We start from the raw sequence: 20,689 nt of genomic DNA, 5'->3' as shown, positions 1-20,689 counted from the left end.
GGACCTGGAAAGCAGGCCACACCTACAGAAGAGGTTCCAAAAAATTTTGAAACCCACCACTGACACATACACACACACATACACACACAGAGAGAGACAGGCTCACACAGAGAGAGAAAGAAAAAGAGAAAGAGAAAGGAAGAAAGAAAGAAATAAAAAAAGAAAAAGTGAGAGTTCACCGGCTGATCGGACTACGCATGCGTGGGAGTTTCCCGCCAGGACTAACGGCACCGACATTCCATCTTCGTGATGCCTTTTGAAGTTATCTTGCACCTGACACTTGGGAGAATTATGATTGGACTGTAACTGTGATGCCAAGGGGTGGGGAATGGGCTATTCTATATATCAATCGCTTTCGCGCCTAAATATTCAGATTTCGCTTCGCTATGCCTTTAATCATTATTAATTAGTAAAAGTACACTTGATTTCCACACATGGAGTCTTGTGGTCTTTCTTTCCTAATTATTTAATGGAGGGGTGCTGACATGTGATCTTGATTGTATCCCTTGTTAATGCAATTTAGGATTGCATTGGCTTTTTTGGCTGCCGCTGCACTCTGCTGGATCATATTTAGCTGGTTGTCCACTAAGTCTCACAGTCACTTCTATTAAGCCTGGTTGCACCCAGTCTATATGTATACATCATCATCATCATCCTTATTGCTGTGGAGTACACAGCCTTGAACTTCCAGAGACAAAAATAGGGTATAAAAGTCATAAATCAATAACCAATAGTTAGTCCTCAACTTACAACAGTTCATTTAGTGACCATTCAAAGTTTTCAAATCACTAAAAAAGTGACATGACCATTTTTCACACTTACAACCGTTGTAGCACCCCCTTGGTTACATGATCTACCTTCAGATGCTTCAACGGGGAAACCAGATTCACTTAACAACCGTGATCCTAATTTAACAACTGTAGTGATTCAGTTAACAAATGTGGCAAGAAAAGTAGCAAAATGGGACAAAACCCAATTAACAAATTTTTCATTTAACAACATACATTTTTGGGCTCAACTGTGGTCGTACATTGAGGATAACCTGTACATTGATTTAAAAACCTCAACTCACCTGGATGTACTGCTCCCAGGAGCTCCTTCCAGGCGCAGAATTGCAGAGGTCCTTTAAATTCAGGTCTACAGCCACCACTCCATCTTCATCCTCTTCCTTCTCCTCTTCTTCTTCCTCTGCTGTCTCTTGTTCTTCTTCTTCCTCCTCTTGTTCTTCCTCTTCTTCTTCTTCCTCCTCCTCTTCTTCTTCTCTCTCCTCTTCCTCCTCCTCAACATCTTCATCAATCTCATTCTCACACTCACCTGTGTCTTCACTGCTGGTCACCAGCCCATCTTCTCCTACCAGTTCAGCATCTAGTTCAGGTTCGTCCAGAGCTCCTTGTTCCTTACGGAGCCTGTAGGCGAATGGCATCCCAAGGATCAGCCGTTTTGGAATAAGCAATAGCACATAGACTTATATACCGCTTCGCAGTGCTTTACAACCCACTATGGACGGTTTATAAAGTAAGCATGTTTTCCCCAAACAATCCAGGTGCACATTTTAACTGACCTCAGAAGGCAACCTTGAGCCTGGTGAGATTTGAACTGCCAAATTGCAGGCAGCCGACAGTCAGCAGAAGTAGGCTGCAGTACTGCACTCTAACCAGCACAGCTCTATCTATCAAACCTAAAGTGCTCCTAGGGGCCGGGAAGGCAAAAACACGATGTTGGGGGGGGGGAGGCAAAAATGGGCCTGTTTTTCACAAAAATGCAGTGTGCAGAATGTTTGGGAGGCCTGTAGAATGCTCCTGGGACTGGGGAGGGGAAAAACAAGCACAAAACGGCCCCGGTTTTTGCAAACAACAACAACAACAAGGGCATGCAGAGAGTTTGGGAAGCCTGTGGAGTGCTCCTGGGGAGGGCAAAAACACCCCCGTTTTTGTGAATAGTTGCTGTGTTGGGGGTCACATGGGAGCCATTTGCAACTTTCCAAGCTGGCTTGGAGCAAGCAAAGTCAATGGGGGACACTGGATTCACTTAACAACTGCAGTGATTCCCTTAACAACGGTGGCAAAAAAAAGATTGGGGGGCAACATTTAACAACCACCTTGCTTATCAAAGGAAATGTTGGTCCTAACTGTGGTTGTAATTTGATGTATAAGAAAAGAGAAACACTACTTACCTCTCTAGCAACCCTTTTGCCTCCTGTGGGAGGGAGGGAGGGAGGGAGGGAGGGAGGGAGGGAGGGAGGGAGGGAGGGAGGGAGGGAAGAAAGGAAGGAAGGAAGGGAACGAAAGGTGAAATAACAGTTAAAATAATACTTTCCCTGGGTTATCATCCATTTTCCTGTCAAATCATTCTGCATTTTAATCAGTGGTGGGATTCAGCCAGTTCGCACCTATTTGGGAGAACTGGTTGGTAACTTTCTAAGCAGTTCGGAGAACCGGTTTTTGGAAGAAATCTTTTGTTTTTTCCCACTTTACAGGGCTAATCCTGTAAGGAAGGCAGGAAGGAAACATTCTGGTGCTGTTTCTAGCCTAATCTATTGTAACAACTAAGGCGAAGTTCCCCATCGACCTGAGTGACATTGACTTGACCACACCCTCATGATCACATGACCACTAAGCCCCGCCTACCCTGTTAGTCATTAGGGCAGAGAACTGGTTGGTAAATTATTTGAATCCCACCACTGATTTTAATGGTGTACATCAGATTCTGCCCTCAGTAGATCACGTCCTTGTTTATTATCAGAAAAAAAAAATCCCAGTGAAATACTATCACAACAAATATAGAAGAAACAAAAATTCAGGACTGTAGAGTCAGAGTGCTTGAGACGCCACTGAACACCTGTGATCGATCTCTCTTTTACATCAACAAACACTATGGAGCCTAGCATTTGTTACAGGAAATCAGTCCTCCTTATTTTATTTGCTTAAGAAAATTGATTTGGCCATCCAACTGACTCTCAGTGATTCCGGGTGGCTTCCAAAGATGAAAAAAAACCACAGAGATTTTGTCAATCATTGAACAAATCATGTTGTGAGAAGTTTTATATCAAAAATATATTTTATTCTTTATACTGTTTCCATTGTCCCTTAAAATATTAACAGAATCCACAACGGTCTGAGAATCAGTGTCTCCAAGTTAATCAAATTAGAAATCTTCTTCAGACCCTGAAATAAGTTACCCAGGCCTAATCCACATATCAAAGGATAAGGTCTGCAAACACAAATACAGTTAATTAAAATAAGTCCCCCAGCAGAACTGTATGTTCACAAACATACTCACAAACACACACAACTCTCAGCACATAAACACTTCTACATCCCAGACAAGCTCCCCCTATAAAAGTTGGCCACTGAACCCCATTTCTCTGCATTCTGCCCTTGAAAGCAAACTGTTTTGCTTTTAGGAATAAATATTTCTTCTTCCCTCACAACTGTCTGTATCTCATTTTTATTTATTCTTACTCGGCTCAAGTTGGAACCCCAAATTCTTCTTCTGACAATGGTTTGGTGCAATCTATGCATTCAGCAATTTTCTCCTTCCCAAGAAACCCCCCCACAGCCTCCTGTCCTTCTTACCCTGAGGAAACTTATGTGGTCTTTGGATTCAAGGCCGGCCTGCACACGGCACAGAGTTTCTGACCGAGAGGCCATCTTCCAGTCCAGTTCCTTTAACTTGGCTTCCATCTGCGCCAAGTTCTTTTCTCTCTGGTTTTCTAAGACCTGTTTTATACCCAGCTCTCTGTCATTCAGCAGCTGGTGCACCTTCACAAACTCTCCAGAGACATAATCAGACAAGAATTCGGAGTAGGTCTGGAGAAACACAGATGGAGCAAAAGATTGTGGTTTAGTCAAACGAAAACGATCACCTGTCACAATGGTGTTGGTTTTGGGGTGGACTCCTGAGAATACCTTGGATAGCCATAAAGAAAGAAAGAAATGGACCATGAAACAAATCAACTCATTTGAGATTTCATTTGAAGCACTAACAATTCAAAACATCCTACTTCTTCGGGCATGTGATGGAAAGACCTAACCTTCTGAAGGAGACTCTTAATACTAGGAAAGAAGGAAAGAAGGAAGGAAGGAAGGAAGGAAGGAAGGAAGGAAGGAAGGAAGGAAGGAAGGAAGGAAGGAAGGAAAGAAAGAAAGAAAGAAAGAAAGAAAGAAAGAAAGAAAGAAAGAAAGAGAAGAGGAGGAAGAGCAAAAGCAAAGATGGTGGACATAGTATCAGTGGCAATGGGGGCCCCATCGGAAGATCTGAAAAAACAGTTTAGGGATAATTTGTCATGGAGAAACTGTTTTGCTAGGAGTTGAAAACTACTTGATAGCATATAATTTATTTTATTTATTTATTTATTAAATGTATATGCCACCCCATTTCAGGTAACTCATAATCAATCAATCAATGACACTGTGATGATTACCTAAGCAACACCAGCAATTTGGCACCTTCTCTCAACTGACACTAACCCTCCAACTATTTTAAACTTTCTAAACTCTTGGGCTTTGCCCCTCTTGCTGGACTCCACAGAGGAGAAGTTCAAAAACATTAAGTTTCTCCTCTATTGCGCAATTTTTAAATTGGTATGGTGAGTGCATGGGATTGTATGTGATTGAGTGAATGGTCCCACTTTTACCATTTTATTACCATTGTATTTTATATGTTTTAACTTCTATGTGGGGACTGGTTGGGTGAGTGAATGAGTATGTATGATTCGGAGGATCTGCCGGGGAAAGTGGGGGCCATTGGGGTGGTTGGGGGGACTACGCCCACGGGAGAGGGTCGGAGCATTGTGGTCATAACAGGGAGAGGCAGATACGGCGGGGACTTTAGGGCTGGCCATTACTGGGGAAGGAGGGCTCGTTACATCACAGAGATCCCTCCTTCCGGCCCTATGAGTCCCACTCCAAGGTCAGATGGCGTGAGTAATCATGACCCTGGTCTCAGGCTGCTGTCGCTAAATACCAGGTCTGTTGTTCATAAGGCTCCCCTCGTCCGGGACTTAATTTTAGACGAGGGGGCAGACCTGGCATGTATTACTGAGACATGGCTGGGCACGGAGGGAGCAGTCCCCCTCGTAGAGATATGCCCAGACAGATTTCAGGTGCTTCATCAGCCGAGAGCCCAGTGAAGGGGTGGCGGTGTGGCTATTGTAGTCCGGGAGTCTTTAGCACCTCGTAGGATCCCTGCTCCGGAGCTTGTCGGGTGTGAGACCCTACTGGTGAAGCTGGACCTCAAGGGTCAAGTGGGTCTGCTGCTAACGTACCTGCCTCCCAACTGCGTTGCAGCAGCCCTCCCCTCGCTCCTCGAGTCAGTAGCCGAGCTGGCAGTTGAGTTCCCTAGGCTTATGGTGCTGGGGGACTTCAATTTGCCTTCGCTCGGTGAACGCTCTGATGGAGCGCAGGAGTTCATGGCTTCCATGACAGCCATGGGCTTGACCCAGGTAATTCGGGGCCCAACTCACTCAGCGGGTCACACACTCGACCTCGTATTCCTCTCGGAGCAGTGGAGTTGTGATCTTGGTCTGAGGGGTAATGAGATCATACCCCTGTCGTGGTCAGACCACTGCCTACTGAGGCTAGACTTCCGGAGGCCAAACCCCCACCGTAGGGAGGAGGAACCGACCAGGTGGTTCCGCCCCAGGCAACTTATGGACCCTGTAAGGTTCCAGACGGAGCTTGGGGTCATTCCTGATACCCTCGCCCACAGTTCGGCGGAGACTCTTGCTGCTGCCTGGCACTCGGCAGCGTCAGAGTCTCTGGACCGGATTGCGCCACTACGGCCCCTCCGGGTCAGCGGCTCCCGGAGGCCTCCTTGGTTCACCGAGGAGCTCCGGGAGATAAAGCGCCGGAGAAGATGCCTAGAGCACCAGTGGAGGTCCGATAGGTCCGAACCGAACCGAGCACTTTTGACAGCATGCACCAAGGAATACATCCGGGCATTGAGAACAGCTAAGAGAACACACATTGCCACCTTGGTAGCATCCGCCGAGTCCCGCCCAGCCGCCCTGTTTAGGATAACCCGCTCCCTCCTACATAGGAGGGAGACGGGGGACCCCTTACAGGGTAGGGCTGAGGAGTATGTTCAGTTCTTGGCGGACAAAGTTGCTCGGTTTTGGTCAGACCTGGACTCCACTCCCGCAGATCCAGCTGAGACACAAGGGAATGACTTGGCAGACCATCTCTGGGTTGAGTTTCAGGATGTTGCCTCCGGGGATGTGGACAAGGCTATGCGAGCTGTGAGTGCCTCCACCTGTATACTGGACCCGTGTCCCTCCTGGCTGGTTGCCAACAGCAGTGAGGTGACACGAGGCTGGATATAGGCAGTTGTTACCGCCTCTCTTCGGGAGGGGTACTTCCCCACCGTGCTCAAGGCGGTGGTGGTGAGACCCCTCCTGAAGAAACCATCCTTGGATCCAGCCGTTCTTAATAACTACTGTCCAGTCTCCAACCTCCCCTTCGTGGGGAAGGTTGTTGAGAAGGTGGTGGCCTTCCAGCTTCAGCGTACCTTGGAGGAAGCTAACTATCTTGACCCCTTCCAGTCTGGCTTCAGGCCCAGTTACAGCACAGAAACCGCTTTGGTCGCATTGACCGATGATCTCTGGAGAGCCAGAGATGGAGGCCACGCATCCATCCTGGTTCTCCTTGACCGCTCAGTGGCTTTCGATACCATCGACCATGGTATCCTTCTGCGACGACTGCGGGAGGTGGGGGTGGGCGGCACTGTTTTGCAGTGGTTCTCCTCCTACCTCTCGGACAGGTCGCAGTCGGTGTTGGTGGGGGGGCAGAGATCATCCCCGAGGCCCCTAACTTATGGGGTGCCGCAGGGTTCGGTCTTATCCCCCCTGCTGTTTAACATATACATGAAACCGCTGGGCGAGATCATTTGGAGGCACGGGATAAAATACCATCAATACGCGGACGATAAACAGTTGTATCTGTCCGCCCCATGCCAACTCAATGAAGCGGTGGACGTGATGAACCGGGGTCTTGAGGCTGTTAAAGACTGGATGAGAGCTAACAAACTGGTACTCAACCCGGACAAGACCGAGTGGCTGTTGTGTTTTCCTCCCAACAATTTGGCCGATGTTCCATCACTCAGGCTGGGGGGTCAAAATTTACACCCCTCAGACAGGGTCCGCAACTTGGGAGTCCTCCTGGACCCAGAGCTGAGCTTTGATCATCACTTGTCAGCAGTGACCAGGGGGGCATTTGCCCAGGTTCGCCTGGTGCGCCAGTTGCGGCCCTACCTGAACCGGGAGGCCCTCACAACAGTCACTCGAGCCCTTGTGATCTCTAGGCTGGAATACTGCAATGTGCTCTACATGGGGCTGCCCTTGAAGAGCATCCGGCGACTTCAGCTAGTCCAAAATGCAGCCGCGCGAGTGATTGTGGGTGCACCACGGTTCGCCCACATAACACCGATCCTCCGTGAGCTGCGCTGGCTACCTGTTGATCTCCGGGTGCACTTCAAGGTCCTACTTACCATCCATAAAGCGCTCCATGGTAGTGGATCTGGCTATTTGAGAGACCGCCTTCTGCCGATTACCTCCCTCCGTCCCATCAGATCGCATAGAGTAGGCCTCCTCCGAATTCCATCTGCCAGTCAGTGCCGACTGGCGACTACGCGGAGGAGAGCCTTCTCAATTGCAGCTCCGACGCTATGGAACAATCTCCCCATGGAGATTCGCACCCTCACCACCGTCCAGGCCTTCCGCACAGCCCTCAAGATCTGGCTATCCCATCAGGCCTGGGGATAAGACTTTACTCTCGCCCCTCCCGAATGTTGAATGAATGTTGGGTTTTTATTGCTAATTATTTTTACTCATATTTTCTTTTGTGTTTTGTCCTGCACTCCCCCCCCCCCCTATTATTGTAAGCCGCCCTGAGTCCCCTCAGGGAAAAGGGCGGCCTATAAATGCTTAATAAAATGAAATGAAAAATGAAAAATGAAATTTAAATCTTTTCCCTTTTTTATTATAATGTAGTGACAGCACACCTATACACACAGATGTACATCCACGCAAAGTTCCATTTATTTAAATACACACACACAAAGCTCTGTGGAGTCCTTGCTGCTCTCTGAGATTGATTGGGGTTTTTTTAGACATTTCATTACCAAACCAGGTAATATCATCAGTGCTAGAATGGAGTGCAAACCCCACTCCCTTCTAGAACAGATAATGTTGAGTAGTGAAACATCTACAAGAAAACAACCAAGTTCAGAAAGCATCAATCCCAACAGTACAACCCTGAGCTACATATGTTCCCTTCTATCGGTACATAAAGTTCTAATTGTAAGAGTGTCTTTTGTGGTAGCTTAGAGCACCACAGTGCTTCTAAATGTTTAAAACTAAATTGTGAATCCCAGGGGAAAAGGGAACAGAATGGAATTTCCTGAAAAATGCATGGTTGACAATTTTGGTGAATGCCATATTACAGCATATTTATTTGTTTGTTTGTTTGTTTGTTTGTTTGTTTATGTGAATCCAACAAGCAGGTAGCTTTTCTTTTCCTTAGACTGAATTGCAGGCGCCTGGATTAAATGTTCACCATGAAAAACCTGATATTAATTTAATGAGCCACATATAGTAGCATCGACAGCAATAGTTGCTGGGATGAAGAGAGAGGAGATACACTTGGTTTAGCATTAAACAGGAAGTCCCCACCATCCCCAATTCCCAGCTGTACCTTCAATTCGAGAATGTTCTCCCGCTGGTGGCACTGGCTCCTTTTCAACTGCTTGAGACCTTCCTCAAGAGGCTCCAGAGATGCCTTCAGCTGGTCCTACAAGGAAGAGAAAGTTCAGATCTCACTTAAGATGAACACCAGCATTTGACTGATCACACGACAATTTTATACATAATTCTGCTATGACATTTGTGTTGCCAGGTTCTGCTCAAGACCACTTCAAATCCATCAGACTTCTGTCCCCAAACCAGCCTTAATTAGCATTTAATTTATTATGATGGTTAAGAGTGTTTTGTACTGTGATAGATTAGGTTACCAATATATTAATTTTGGATGTTCCCCAAGATTTCTTTTTACTGATAGACCTGGTTTAGACTTTTGCTTTTTATGTATATCTTTCAGCTTTTTTAAGTGTATGGTTTTGTGCAGGTTTTCTTTTTATATTTTTTCCCACTCCCAAACCAATTTCCACAAAAACTATTTCCTCAACTCCCTTCATCAACAGCAGCTACAGAAATCCGGATGGATGGAGACTGGAAGAGATATAACCATGGATTCAAAAACACCTTTTACCCTTTGCCACCACCTAGTGGTCAATAGATCAAATAGTGTATCCTCCCTGCAGAAAGTGGGAAAATGAATTCCTAATATACACTATATTGCCAAAAGTATTTGCTCACCCATCCACATAATCAGACTCAGTTGTGAGCAAATACTTTTGGCAATATAGTGTATGTGAGATACGGATTCAGTATTCATGTTTCATGCCTTTCAGAGTAGAAATCTACTTATGTTTCCTGGTAAATACTTGGGAGGCTTCAAAATCTACATTTCAGTGTTTCTATTGTGAATTCTATTTCTACTTTATCTTGGCTTGCAAAATAAGCCACCTAAAATATCCTGACGGTGAGATAAGATGCAAACAAATTTCAAAGATTGTTAAATGATAGATGATAGATGATAGATGATAGATGAAAGATGATAGATAGATAGATAGATAGATAGATAGATAGATAGATAGATAGATAGATAGATAGATAGATAGATGATAGGTAGGTAGGTAGGTAGGTAGGTAGGTAGGTAGGTAGGTAGGTAGATAGATAGATAGATAGATAGATAGATAGATAGATAGATAGATAGATAGATAGATAGATAGATAGATAGATATGGATGGAGAGGGAGGGGGAGAGAAGGAAGGAAGGAAGGAAGGAAGGAAGGAAGGAAGGAAGGAAGGAAGGAAGGAAGGAAGGTATGGATGGATGGATGGATGGATGGATGGATGGATGGATGGACGGACAGATGGAGAGGGGGAGAGAGAGAGACAGACAGACAATATAGATAGACATACATGCATGCATGCATGCATGCATGCAGGCTGTAGAATTTTAGAATTTAGAATTTAGAATTTTATTAGTATTTGTAGGCCGCCCTTTTCCCTGAGGGGACTCAGGGCGGCTCACACAAAAACTGGGAAGGGGGAATACAGACATTAAGACAGAAACATGTAATAAAATAGCAAGCAACATACATTCATCATTCGGGAGGGGTAACTATCCTATCCCCAGGCCTGACGGGCGAGCCAGTTCTTCAAGGCTATGCGGAAGGCTTGGACGGTGGAGAGGGTACGAATCTCCACGGGGAGCTCGTTCCAAAGGGTCGGGGCTACTGCTGAGAAGGCCCTCCTCCTTGTAGTTGCCAGCCGACACTGGCTGGCCGATGGGATACGGAGGAGGCCTAATCTATGGGATCTTATCGGTCGCAGGGATGTAATTGGCAGAAGGCGGTCTCTCAAGTATCCAGATCCACCGCCATGTAGGGCTTTATGGGTGATTAATAGCACCTTGAAGCGCATCCGGAGATCGACAGGTAGCCAGCGCAGCTCGCGGAGGATAGGTGTTATGCGGGTGAATCGGGGTGCACCCGCAATCACTCGCGCGGCTGCATTCTGCACTAGCTGAAGTCGCCGGATGCTCCTCAAGGGCAGCCCCATGTAGAGCACATTGCAGTATTCCAGCCTAGAGGTCACAAGGGCCCGAGTGACTGTTGTGAGAGCCTCCCGATTCAGGTAGGGTCGCAACTGGCGCACCAGGCGAACCTGGGCGAATGCCCCCCTGGTCACAGCCGTTAAGTGGTGGTCAAATGACAGCTGTGGATCCAGGAGGACTCCCAAGTTGCGAACCCTCTCTGAGGGGTATAAAATTTGACCCCCCAGCCTGAGTGGTGGAATAGTAGCCAAATCTTTGGGAGGAAAACACAACAGCCACTCGGTCTTTTCTGGGTTGAGCACAAGCTTGTTAACCCTCATCCAGTCCATAACGGCCTCAAGGCCCCGGCTCATCACGTCTACCGCTTCATTGAGTTGGCACGGGGCGGACAGATACAATTGAGTATCGTCCGCATATTGATGGTATCTAATCCCGTGCCTGCGGATGATCTCTCCCAGCGGTTTCATGTAGATGTTGAATAGTAGGGGGGATAAGACCGAGCCCTGAGGCACCCCATAATTTAGGGGCCTAGGGGACGATCTCTGCCCCCCCAGTAACACCGACTGTGACCTGTCCGAGAGGTAGGAGGAGAACCACCGTAGCACGGTGCCTCCCACTCCCACCTCCCGCAGTCGTCGCAGAAGGATACCATGGTCGATGGTATCGAAAGCCGCTGAGAGGTCAAGGAGGACCAGGAGGGAGGAACGTCCTTCATCTCTGGCTCTCCAGAGATCATCCATCAATGCGACCAAAGCGGTTTCTGTGCTGTAACCGGGCCTGAAGCCTGACTGGAAGGGGTCTAGGTAGTTTGCTTCCTCCAAGGACCGTTGGAGCTGGAAGGCCACCACCTTCTCAACAACCTTCCCCAGGAAGGGAAGGTTGGAGACTGGACGATAGCTATTAAGAACAGCTGGATCCAAGGATGGTTTCTTCAGGAGGGGTCTCACCACCGCCGCTTTCAGTGTGGCGGGGAAGTTCCCCTCCCGAAGGGAGGCGGTTACAACCGCCTGGATCCAGCCTTGTGTCACCTCACTGCAGTTAGTAACCAGCCATGAGGGACACGGATCCAGGACGCAGGTGGAGGTACTTACAGCTCTCATGGCCTTGTCCACATCCCCGGGGGTAACGTCCTGAAACTCAACCCAGAGCTGTTCTACTTGGTCCCCCTGCGCCTCGGCTGGAACTGCGGGGGTGGAGTCCAAGTCCGACCGAAACCGAGCAATTTTGTCCGCTAAGAATTGGGCATACTCTTCAGCTCTGCCCTGCAAGGGTTCCCCCGCCTCCCTTTTGTTCAATAGGGAGCGGGTTATCCTAAACAGGGCGGCTGGACGGGACTCAGCGGATGCTACCAGGGTGGCTATGTGCGATCTTTTTGCTGCCCTAAGTGCCCTGGTGTATTCCCTGGTGCAGGTGGTTACCATTGCCCGGTTCGATTCGGACTTATCGGACCTCCAACGGTGCTCTAGGCATCTCCTCCGGCGCTTCATCTCCCGGAGTTCCTCGGTGAACCAAGGGGGTCTCCGGGATCCGCCGCCTCGGAGGAGCCGCAGTGGCGCAATCCGGTCGAGGGCCTCCGACGCTGCCGAGTGCCACGCAGCAGCCAGAGTCTCCACCGGACTGTGGGCGAAAGTGTCAGGAATAACCCCAAGCTCTGTCTGGAACTTTGACGGCTCCATAAGACGCCTGGGGCGGAACCACCTGGTCGGTTCCTCCTCCCTACAGTGGGGGTTTGGCCTCCGGAAGTCGAGCCTCAGTAGGCAATGGTCTGACCACGACAGGGGTATGATGTCACTCCCCCTCAGACCAAGATCACAAATCCACTGCTCCGAGAGAAATACGAGGTCAAGCATGTGTCCCGCTGAATGGGTTGGGCCCCGAATTACTTGGGTCAAGCCCATGGCTGTCATGGAAGCCATGAACTCCTGCGCCCCATCAGAGTTTTCACCGAGCGACGGCAAATTAAAGTCCCCCAGGACCATCAACCTAGGGAACTCAATTGCCAGCTCGGCTACCGACTCGAGGAGCGAGGGGAGGGCTGCTGCAACGCTGTTGGGAGGCAGGTACGTTAGCAGCAGACCCACTTGACCCTTGAGGTCCAACTTTAACAGCAAAGACTCACACCCGACAATCTCCGGAGCAGGGACCCTACGAGGAACTAACGACTCCCGGATAACAGCGGCCACACCGCCACCCCTTCACTGGGCTCTCGGCTGATGCAGCACCTGAAATCCTTCTGGGCACAGCTCTACAAGGGGGACTCCTCCCTCTGGGCCCAGCCAGGTCTCAGTAATACATGCCAGGTCTGCCCTCTCGTCTAAAATTAAGTCCCGGACGAGAGGAGCTTTATGTACAACAGACCTGGCATTTAGCGACAACAGCCTGAGACCAGGGTCCTGACTACTTGCGCCATCTGGTCTTGGAGTGGGACTCCTAGGGCCGGAAGGAGGGATCTCTGTAATGTAGCGAACCCTCCTTCCCCGGTAATGGCCTGCCCTAAAGTCCCCGCCGTATCTGCCCCTCCCTGTTACGACCGCAATACCCCGACCCTCTCCCGTGTCTCTGGTCCCCTCAACCACCCCCGTGGCCCCCGCAACTCCCGGCAGGTCCTCCGAATCACGCATAGTCATACACTCCCCCAAACAGTCCCCACGTAAAAAGTTAAAAACACAAAATTTACAACAATATGATCATAAAAGTGGGACATTCATTCATCTCAAGCGTACCTCATGCATAGCCCATACAAAGAAAGAAGAGAAAGATGAAAGAAAAGAAAAGAAATTATAAATTGCGTAGGCAGGCAGTTAGATGATAGGTGATAGAATGAGACAGACAGACAACAGATTAGTGTCTTGTTCAACCAGAGGCCACCTTCTTTCTCCTCCCAGGTCCAATTCTCACCTGATAGGACTGAACCGCATTTTTGATGGGCAGGAAGTCGTGTCCCCGGTGCTGAGGCAAATCCCGGCAGATGACACAAACGGGTTCCTCATCTTGGCTGCAGAAGAGCTTGAGAGGCTCCTCGTGTTCCTCACAGAAGTACCAGCCTCCAGTGCTGCTCAGCTGTGTCCCTTCATCCAGCTTCAGAAGCCGGGCCTTCTCAGCCAAGCTGCAGAGGGCTCGGTTGATCGTCATGCTGCGCAAAGTGAAGGGGCGTCGGCACTCAGGGCAGAGCCCATGTCTTTGCCCTTTGATGATGCAGGGTTCCAGGCAGGGAGCGCAGAAGCTGTGGCCGCACTCCAGCATGTGGAGCTCCCGAAAGAGGGAGAGGCTAATGGGACACAGCAGGTCTTCGGTGAAACTGGACACTTCTCGTACTGAAGCCATTTTGGTCGATTCAAAGAGAGCCTGAACAACTTTCCCAAGTTAGAACTGCTTCTATTTCTGGCTGTTGAATGAACATAGAAAATATAGTACCGTAATAGCAATAGCAATAGCAATAGCAGTTAGACTTATATACCCCTTCATAGGGCTCTCAGCCCTCTCTAAGCCGTTTACAGAGTCAGCATATTGCCCCCAACAACAATCCGGGTCCTCATTTTACCCTCATTTTACCCTCGGAAGGATGGAAGGCTGAGTCAACCCTGAGCCGGTGAGTAATAGGGTTGGAAGGGACTGTGGAGGTCTTCCAGTCCAACCCTCTGCCCAAGCAGAAGGCCCTACACCATTCCAGACATTGGCTGTCCAATTTCTTCTTTAAAACCTCTAGTGATGGAGCACCCATAACTTCAATATTATGCAAGCACAAGCAGCAAAACAAAGTCAAACTAGGGGGAAACAACTCAAGAAGCTTGGGACATTTTGAAAAATGAGATTACAAAAGCCCTGTCTAACACAATACCAGTGAAGAAGAAAAATAAGAGCTCTCAAAAGAAACCAGCATGACTGCATAAAGAACTCTCTGGGAAATTGAAAGACAAAAAGGATAAGTATAAAAAGTGGAAAGAAGGGCACACAACTACACTATATTGCCAAACGTATTCGGTCACACATCCACATAATCAGAATTAGTTGTAAGTGAATACTTTTGGCAATATAGTGTAAGGCAGAATATCAGCAAATAGCCTGAGGGTGCAAAGATGAAAACTAAAGCTCACAATGAACAAAGGCTTGCCATAAAAGTAAAAAATAATCAAAAAAAGCTTCTTCCCACATGTTCAAAACAAGAAAAAAAAAGACAAGGAAACAGTTGGTCTATTGCTGGAGAAAGTGACAAGAAGGTGACAAGAAACAGGGAGAAAACCAGAACTACTTAATTCGTTATTTGCATCTGTCTTTACACAAAGGGATAAAACAGTCCAACCTATCAAAAACAGCACCACAAAAACAGATTAGGAACACAAGTTGAAATAGGGAAGAAAATGGTAAGTGAGCACCTGTCTACCCTAGATGAGTTCAAATCACCAGGACCGGATGGATTACACCCCAGGGTTCTGAAGGAACTGGCAGACAAGGTCACAGAACCACTGAACTATATCTTTCAGAGATCCTGGAGCCCCGGGAAACTGCCAGAGAACTGGAAAAGAGCTGATGTGGTTCCCATCTTCAAAAAAGGGGGAAAAATACATCCAGGAAACTACAGGCCTATCACCCTGACCTTAATACCAGGGCAGATTCTGAAAAAGACAATCAAGCAAGGAATCAGCGAACACCTAGAAGCAAACAAAGTAATAACCAAAAGACAACATGAGTTTGTCAAAAAAAGATCATGCCAAACTAAACTTATTGCATTCTTTGACAAAAGTGACAAAATTAGTGGATCAGAGGAATGCTGACAATCTAATTTACTTGAACTTCAGTAAGGCATTTGATTGAGTAAACCATAACCTACTACTTGATAAGATAGAAACATGTGGGCTAAACAGCATCACTACCAGATGGATTCATAACTGGCTGACCAATATATAGTCCTCAATGTAACTGCATCTACATGGAGGGAAGTATGCAATGGGGTACCCAAGGACTCTGTTGGGTACCCCATTGAAGAGCCGAGGTGGCGCAGTGGTTAGAGTGCAGTACTACAGGCCACTTCAGCTGACTGCTAACTGCAGTTCAGCGGTTCAAATCTCACCGGCTCAAAGGCTGACTCAGCCTTCCATCCTTCCGAGTGGGTAAAATGAGGACCCAGACTGTGGGGGTAATATGCTGACTCTGTAAACTGCTTAGAGAGGGCTGAAAGCCCTATGAAGCGGTATATAAGTCGAACTGCTATTGTTATTGCTATTCTGTTTTAAGCCCAGTACTCTTCAACATCTTCATCAATGATTTGGACAAGGGGATAGATGGGGAACTCATCAAATTTGCAGACAACACCAAGCTGGTAGGAATAGCCAACACTCCAGAAGAAGGATCTTGACAGATTTGAACATTGGGTGCTATCTAACAAAATGAAAATCAATAGTGAAAAAGTAGGTTTCTACATTTAGGTAAGAAAAACAAAATGCACAGGTACAGTATAGGTGGTACCTTGTTCAATAGTAGTAACTGTGAGAGAGATCTTGGAGTCCTAGAGGACAATCATTTAAATATGAGCCAGCACTGTGTAGCAGCTGCCAAAAAAGCCAACACAGTTCTAGGCCACATAAACAGAAGGATAAAATCAAGATCACATGAAGTGTTAATAGCACTTTATAGTGCCTTGCTAAGGCCACACTTGGGATACTGGATCCAGTTTTGGTCACTACAATATAAAAAAAGATGTGGAGACTCTAGAAAGAGTGCAGAGAAGAGTAACAAAGATGATTAGGGGACTGGAGGCTAAAACATATAAAGAACAGTTGCAGGAACTGGGAATGTCTAGTTTAATAGAAAGAAGGACTAGGGGAAACATGATAGCAGTCTTCCAATATCTTAGGGGTTGCCACAAAGAAGAGGGAGGCAAACTATTCTCCAAGGCACCTGAGTGTAGAACAAGAAGCAATGGGTGGAAACTAATCAAGGAGAGAAGCAACTAAGGAGAAATTTCCTGACAGAACAATTAATCAGTGGAACAGCTTGCCTCCAGAAGTTGTCAATGCTTCAACACTGGAAGTTTTTAAGAAGAGATTGGATATTCATTTGTCTGAAGTGGTGTAGGGTTTCCTGCATAAGCAGGGGGTTGGACTATAAGACCTCCAAGGTCCCTTCCTATTCTATTCTATTCTATTCTATTCTGGAGCAAATATTTCACTGATTAATTGTTTTTACTTTCAGGAAATTTCTCCTTAATTCTAGTTAGGATCTCTCCTTGATAAGTTTCCACCGGTTACTTTTTATCCTGCTATCAGGTGCTTTGGAAAATAAGCCAACCGTCTCTTGTCTGTGATAGCCCCTCAAGTACTGGAAGACTGAAGCAAAGGGGCGTCTGCCATCCCAGATAGATCAGCCGTGGACACCAAAGTCACGAATCCTAAAACTACCGTATATACTCGAGTATAGGCCGGCCCGAATATAAGCCGAGGCACCTAATTTTACCACAAAAAACTGGAAAAGTTATTGACTCGAGTATAATAAGCCTAGGGTGGGAAATGCAGCAGCTACCGGTAAATTTCAAAAATAAAAATAGATACCAATAATGTTTTTGAATATTTATTTCAAAGAAAAACAGTAAACTAGCTCTGGGACATTGTTATGTGGCTGCTTGCCATAACAAGGAGGAGGTGGGACATCGTTGCAGAGCGGCAGGAGGGGGAGGAAGGGGAATCGTAAGACAGCACTGCATTATATTAGAACGTGAGGAGGGGGATGGTGCGTTGTGCGCTGCGTGGCAAACTGACACAGAGGGAGGGGAAACTCACAGGGGCGCCGGGCCATTCACGAGCGTCACCCAGTGGCATGGCCCCGCCCCTTTTTCTCCTTCATTTCAGGCAAATTTTTCACTGACTCGAGTATAAGCCGAGGCGGCTTTTTTCAGCCCCAAAAGTGGGCTGAAAAACTCAGCTTATACTTGAGTATATACGGTACTTTTCTTTCAGGGTTACAGAAACAGAGCCTGCCTTTATCCTAAAGCGAACCAGGAAGGATAAACCCGGAGACATTTTCTCAAATTGCATTCCTATTTTGGACACAGAAATGTCTTATCTCACCGTTGCCTGGGCTGCCTCGCTTCCTCCTCTTCCTCGAGGTGATTCTCACAGCCCACCACAGGGAGGGGAACCCCCTCAAAGTGTCAGACCTGCCGCCAATTAAACCTCTAAATAAAAAACATCCTCGGCCCCATCTGTTGAGAAAGGCATCGTTTTATTAGGAGTGCATTGCAGTGATGCGTAGCCAGAACTGAGGATTGCACGCCAGAAGCCCTAAGTTTAACCTTCCCCTCCCTCCACCCACCCTGTGCGACCAACCAAGTTCAGGCAGGATTTTTTTGTAATGGCCAGTTGTGTACAGGAAGGGAGGCAGGTGGCCTTGAAACAGCAACTCCAAGAGATGCAAAACTTAACTTTCTCTTTCCTCCTTGCCTTCCTCCCAGTCCCACCCCACAATTCATGGCAGTCTGTGGAAGCACGAGCAAGTATAAGATTACAGCTGACACCGTGTTTCTTTGAATCTTCAGAAAAGCTTATTTTTTTATTATAATTATTTCAGCCTTCTTCATTTTAAGAAAACTTCAGTGGTCATGAAAGCCCTTAAAAAAAATTACTTTTAAATAAGAAAGGAATAATTCTGTTGCCTCACATTCCGTTACCTCAGTTCAAAATGGCAGACGTTCCACTCCTTCACTCAGGAGAGGTCTGGGACTCCTTACAGTACTAAACATACAGTACCTCACCAATATGTCTACGGCTTCCACCCATGGAATTGCTTCTGGACTCAAGGCGGCAGGAGCGATATTCTCTTATGTGTTTCAATCGTCAACCACCATTGAGCCAATGGATTGTGAATCGAATTTCTCCTGCATAGCCCAGTGGTGAAATTCGTTCGGTTGAAATTCAATTTTTTTTTACTACCGGTTCTGTTGGCGTGGCTTGGTGGGTGTGGTGTGGCTTGTGGGTGTGGCTTGGTGGGCGTGGCAGAGGAAGCATACTGCAAAATCTCCATTCCACCCCCACTCTGGGGCCAGCCAGAGGTGGCATTTGCCGGTTCTCCAAACTACTCAAAATTTTCACTAGCGGTTCTCTAAACTACTCAAAATTTCCACTACCAGTTCTCCAGAACCTGTCAGAACCTGCTGGATTTCACCCGTCACGAAGCATGGGTATCCAGCTACTAGTAATAAATAAATTGCTAGCATGGAACCAACATTCAGCAAGATTAAGCATTTAATCCAGCATCTTCAGAGCCTAGGTAGTCCTTTGCATACTTTCTATTAAGCGGTCTTAAATATGGACAGGAGAATCACTCTTCAGCCATGGAGGGTGGTGGAGAAGAGAGATTTATATCTCATCAGATTGGGATTTGAGAGAGATTCAGACCAGGATTTTGAGCCTCTGCAGACAATTCAGACCACCCTCTACTAAACCCCAAACTCGCTTGCTAATAACACAGATTTCCAAGGAGGATTTTAATTGAAATTTGACATGTTTTGGAACTGTATAGAAAACCCATCAGGAGCAAGATTAACAAGAGATCAGAACTCATTGCAAAAATCACCACAGCAATAAATAATTTCTTACAGGAACTCGCTTAATGCAATAAATTTAGTGAAAATACTATATATAACTCACACAGACCACTTTAAAGTATATTTCTATCCCAACATTGTATTCAGTTATTTCAACTTGAGTCTATTTTGCAAGGGAAGAGCAAAGCTGTTTGAGTCAAGTTGACTCAGGAGCAAGCAAAGTCAACTGAATTCAATAGATTCACTTCCTATTAAATATGTTTAGAACTTCAGATTAACAGAATTGGAAGGGACCTTGTAGGTCATCTAGTCCAACCCCATGCCCGAGCAGGAGACCCTATACCATTTCTGACAGATGGCAGTCCAGTCTCTTCTTGAAAGCTTCCAGTGATGAAGCTCCCACAACTTCCGAAGACAAAGCTGTTTCATTGGTGATCGTTCTCACTGTCAGAAAGTTCCTCCTTATTTCTAGGTTGAATCTCTTCTTAGTCAGTTTCCATCCATTATTCTTGTCTGGCCTTCAGGTGCTTTGGAAAATAGCTTGACCACCCCCTCCTCTCTGTGACAGCTCCTCACATATTGGAACGCTACTATCCTGTCTCCCCTGGTCCTTCTCTTCACTAGACCCCCATGCCGTCATACTTTCCCAGGAAATCTCAAATATTGTTCCCTTTCCCCACCTCCTGGCTTGTTATATGAGTTCTACAGGTTAACTGCTCCTGATTGCAAAAGACTCTTTTAAGGGGTGAATTCAACTGATTTTAATTCCCATTGCTGCCACCTGAACCCCCTGAGGATAATCATCCCTTCCTCCGCTTCTTCTGTCCTGATCCCCTAATTTCTCCTTGGAACCAGATCAGGTCTGAAAAGGATGACCTGTCTTACTTCGCACCACAGAGCTGTGGGAACGGCCTGAATTCCCTCCAGCCACTGGCTCTTCCGGTGGGTTCCATTATGACATCAAGGTGGAACCTTTTCAAAACCCGAGGAACTGCCAAGATGGTGGTTGGGATGTGGACCTTCAGCAGCCCACCCCATGAAGGGAAGAGACTGGGCATCTCCGCCTGGATCCTTATCCTGGGTGGCCTTTGGGGGAGATGGATCATGGAGGTTGGAGCTGGGCCAATGAGTGAAAAATCTGGTATTTACTCCTTTGTTTATTTATCCCTCCATCCCATTTCTACCCTGCTCATCTCACCTAGGTAAGATAGGTGAAGAAGGCTAAGGAACGAGCTCTAGGCCCTTAGGTAAGTTCCCCAAATTTATGATCCCTTTCCTGCCCCTAAGGAACATCCAGGAATGGGGAGATAAAGCCAAGTTGATGGCTACCATGGCATAATCAAAGCCTTGTCTGGTTGTATGTATATGCAATACACATAAAATAGGGCAGACTTTCACTTCTATGGTCCCATATAATTGTTTTTGTACACATTTATGGAGATTCCCAGTCATCCAGGTCATGGTTGTCCCAAAGGTGC

The 20,689-nt window shown here is 46.9% G+C and overlaps 1 protein-coding gene across 1 annotated transcript; it reads right to left on the bottom strand.

Annotated features, from left to right (window-relative positions):
• Nucleotides 1-628: 628 nt before the first annotated feature.
• On the bottom strand, nt 629-13,999 carry LOC148047841 (zinc-binding protein A33-like). Its single transcript, XM_087708164.1, is given in 7 exon segments — nt 629-684; nt 1,073-1,135; nt 1,138-1,406; nt 2,174-2,196; nt 3,576-3,809; nt 8,691-8,786; nt 13,574-13,999. Coding segments are annotated over 7 exon segments (1,167 nt in total).
• Between the last annotated feature and the right edge of the window lie 6,690 nt (nt 14,000-20,689).

This window comes from Thamnophis sirtalis, unplaced genomic scaffold (genome assembly GCF_051295495.1).
Source record: "Thamnophis sirtalis isolate CommonGarterSnake01/CBP01778 unplaced genomic scaffold, rThaSir2_p1.2 scaffold_3, whole genome shotgun sequence".
NCBI classification, from domain to species: domain Eukaryota; kingdom Metazoa; phylum Chordata; class Lepidosauria; order Squamata; family Natricidae; genus Thamnophis; species Thamnophis sirtalis.
The sequence above is the reverse complement of the archived record's forward strand: the minus strand, read 5'-3'. Positions and strand labels throughout refer to the sequence as shown.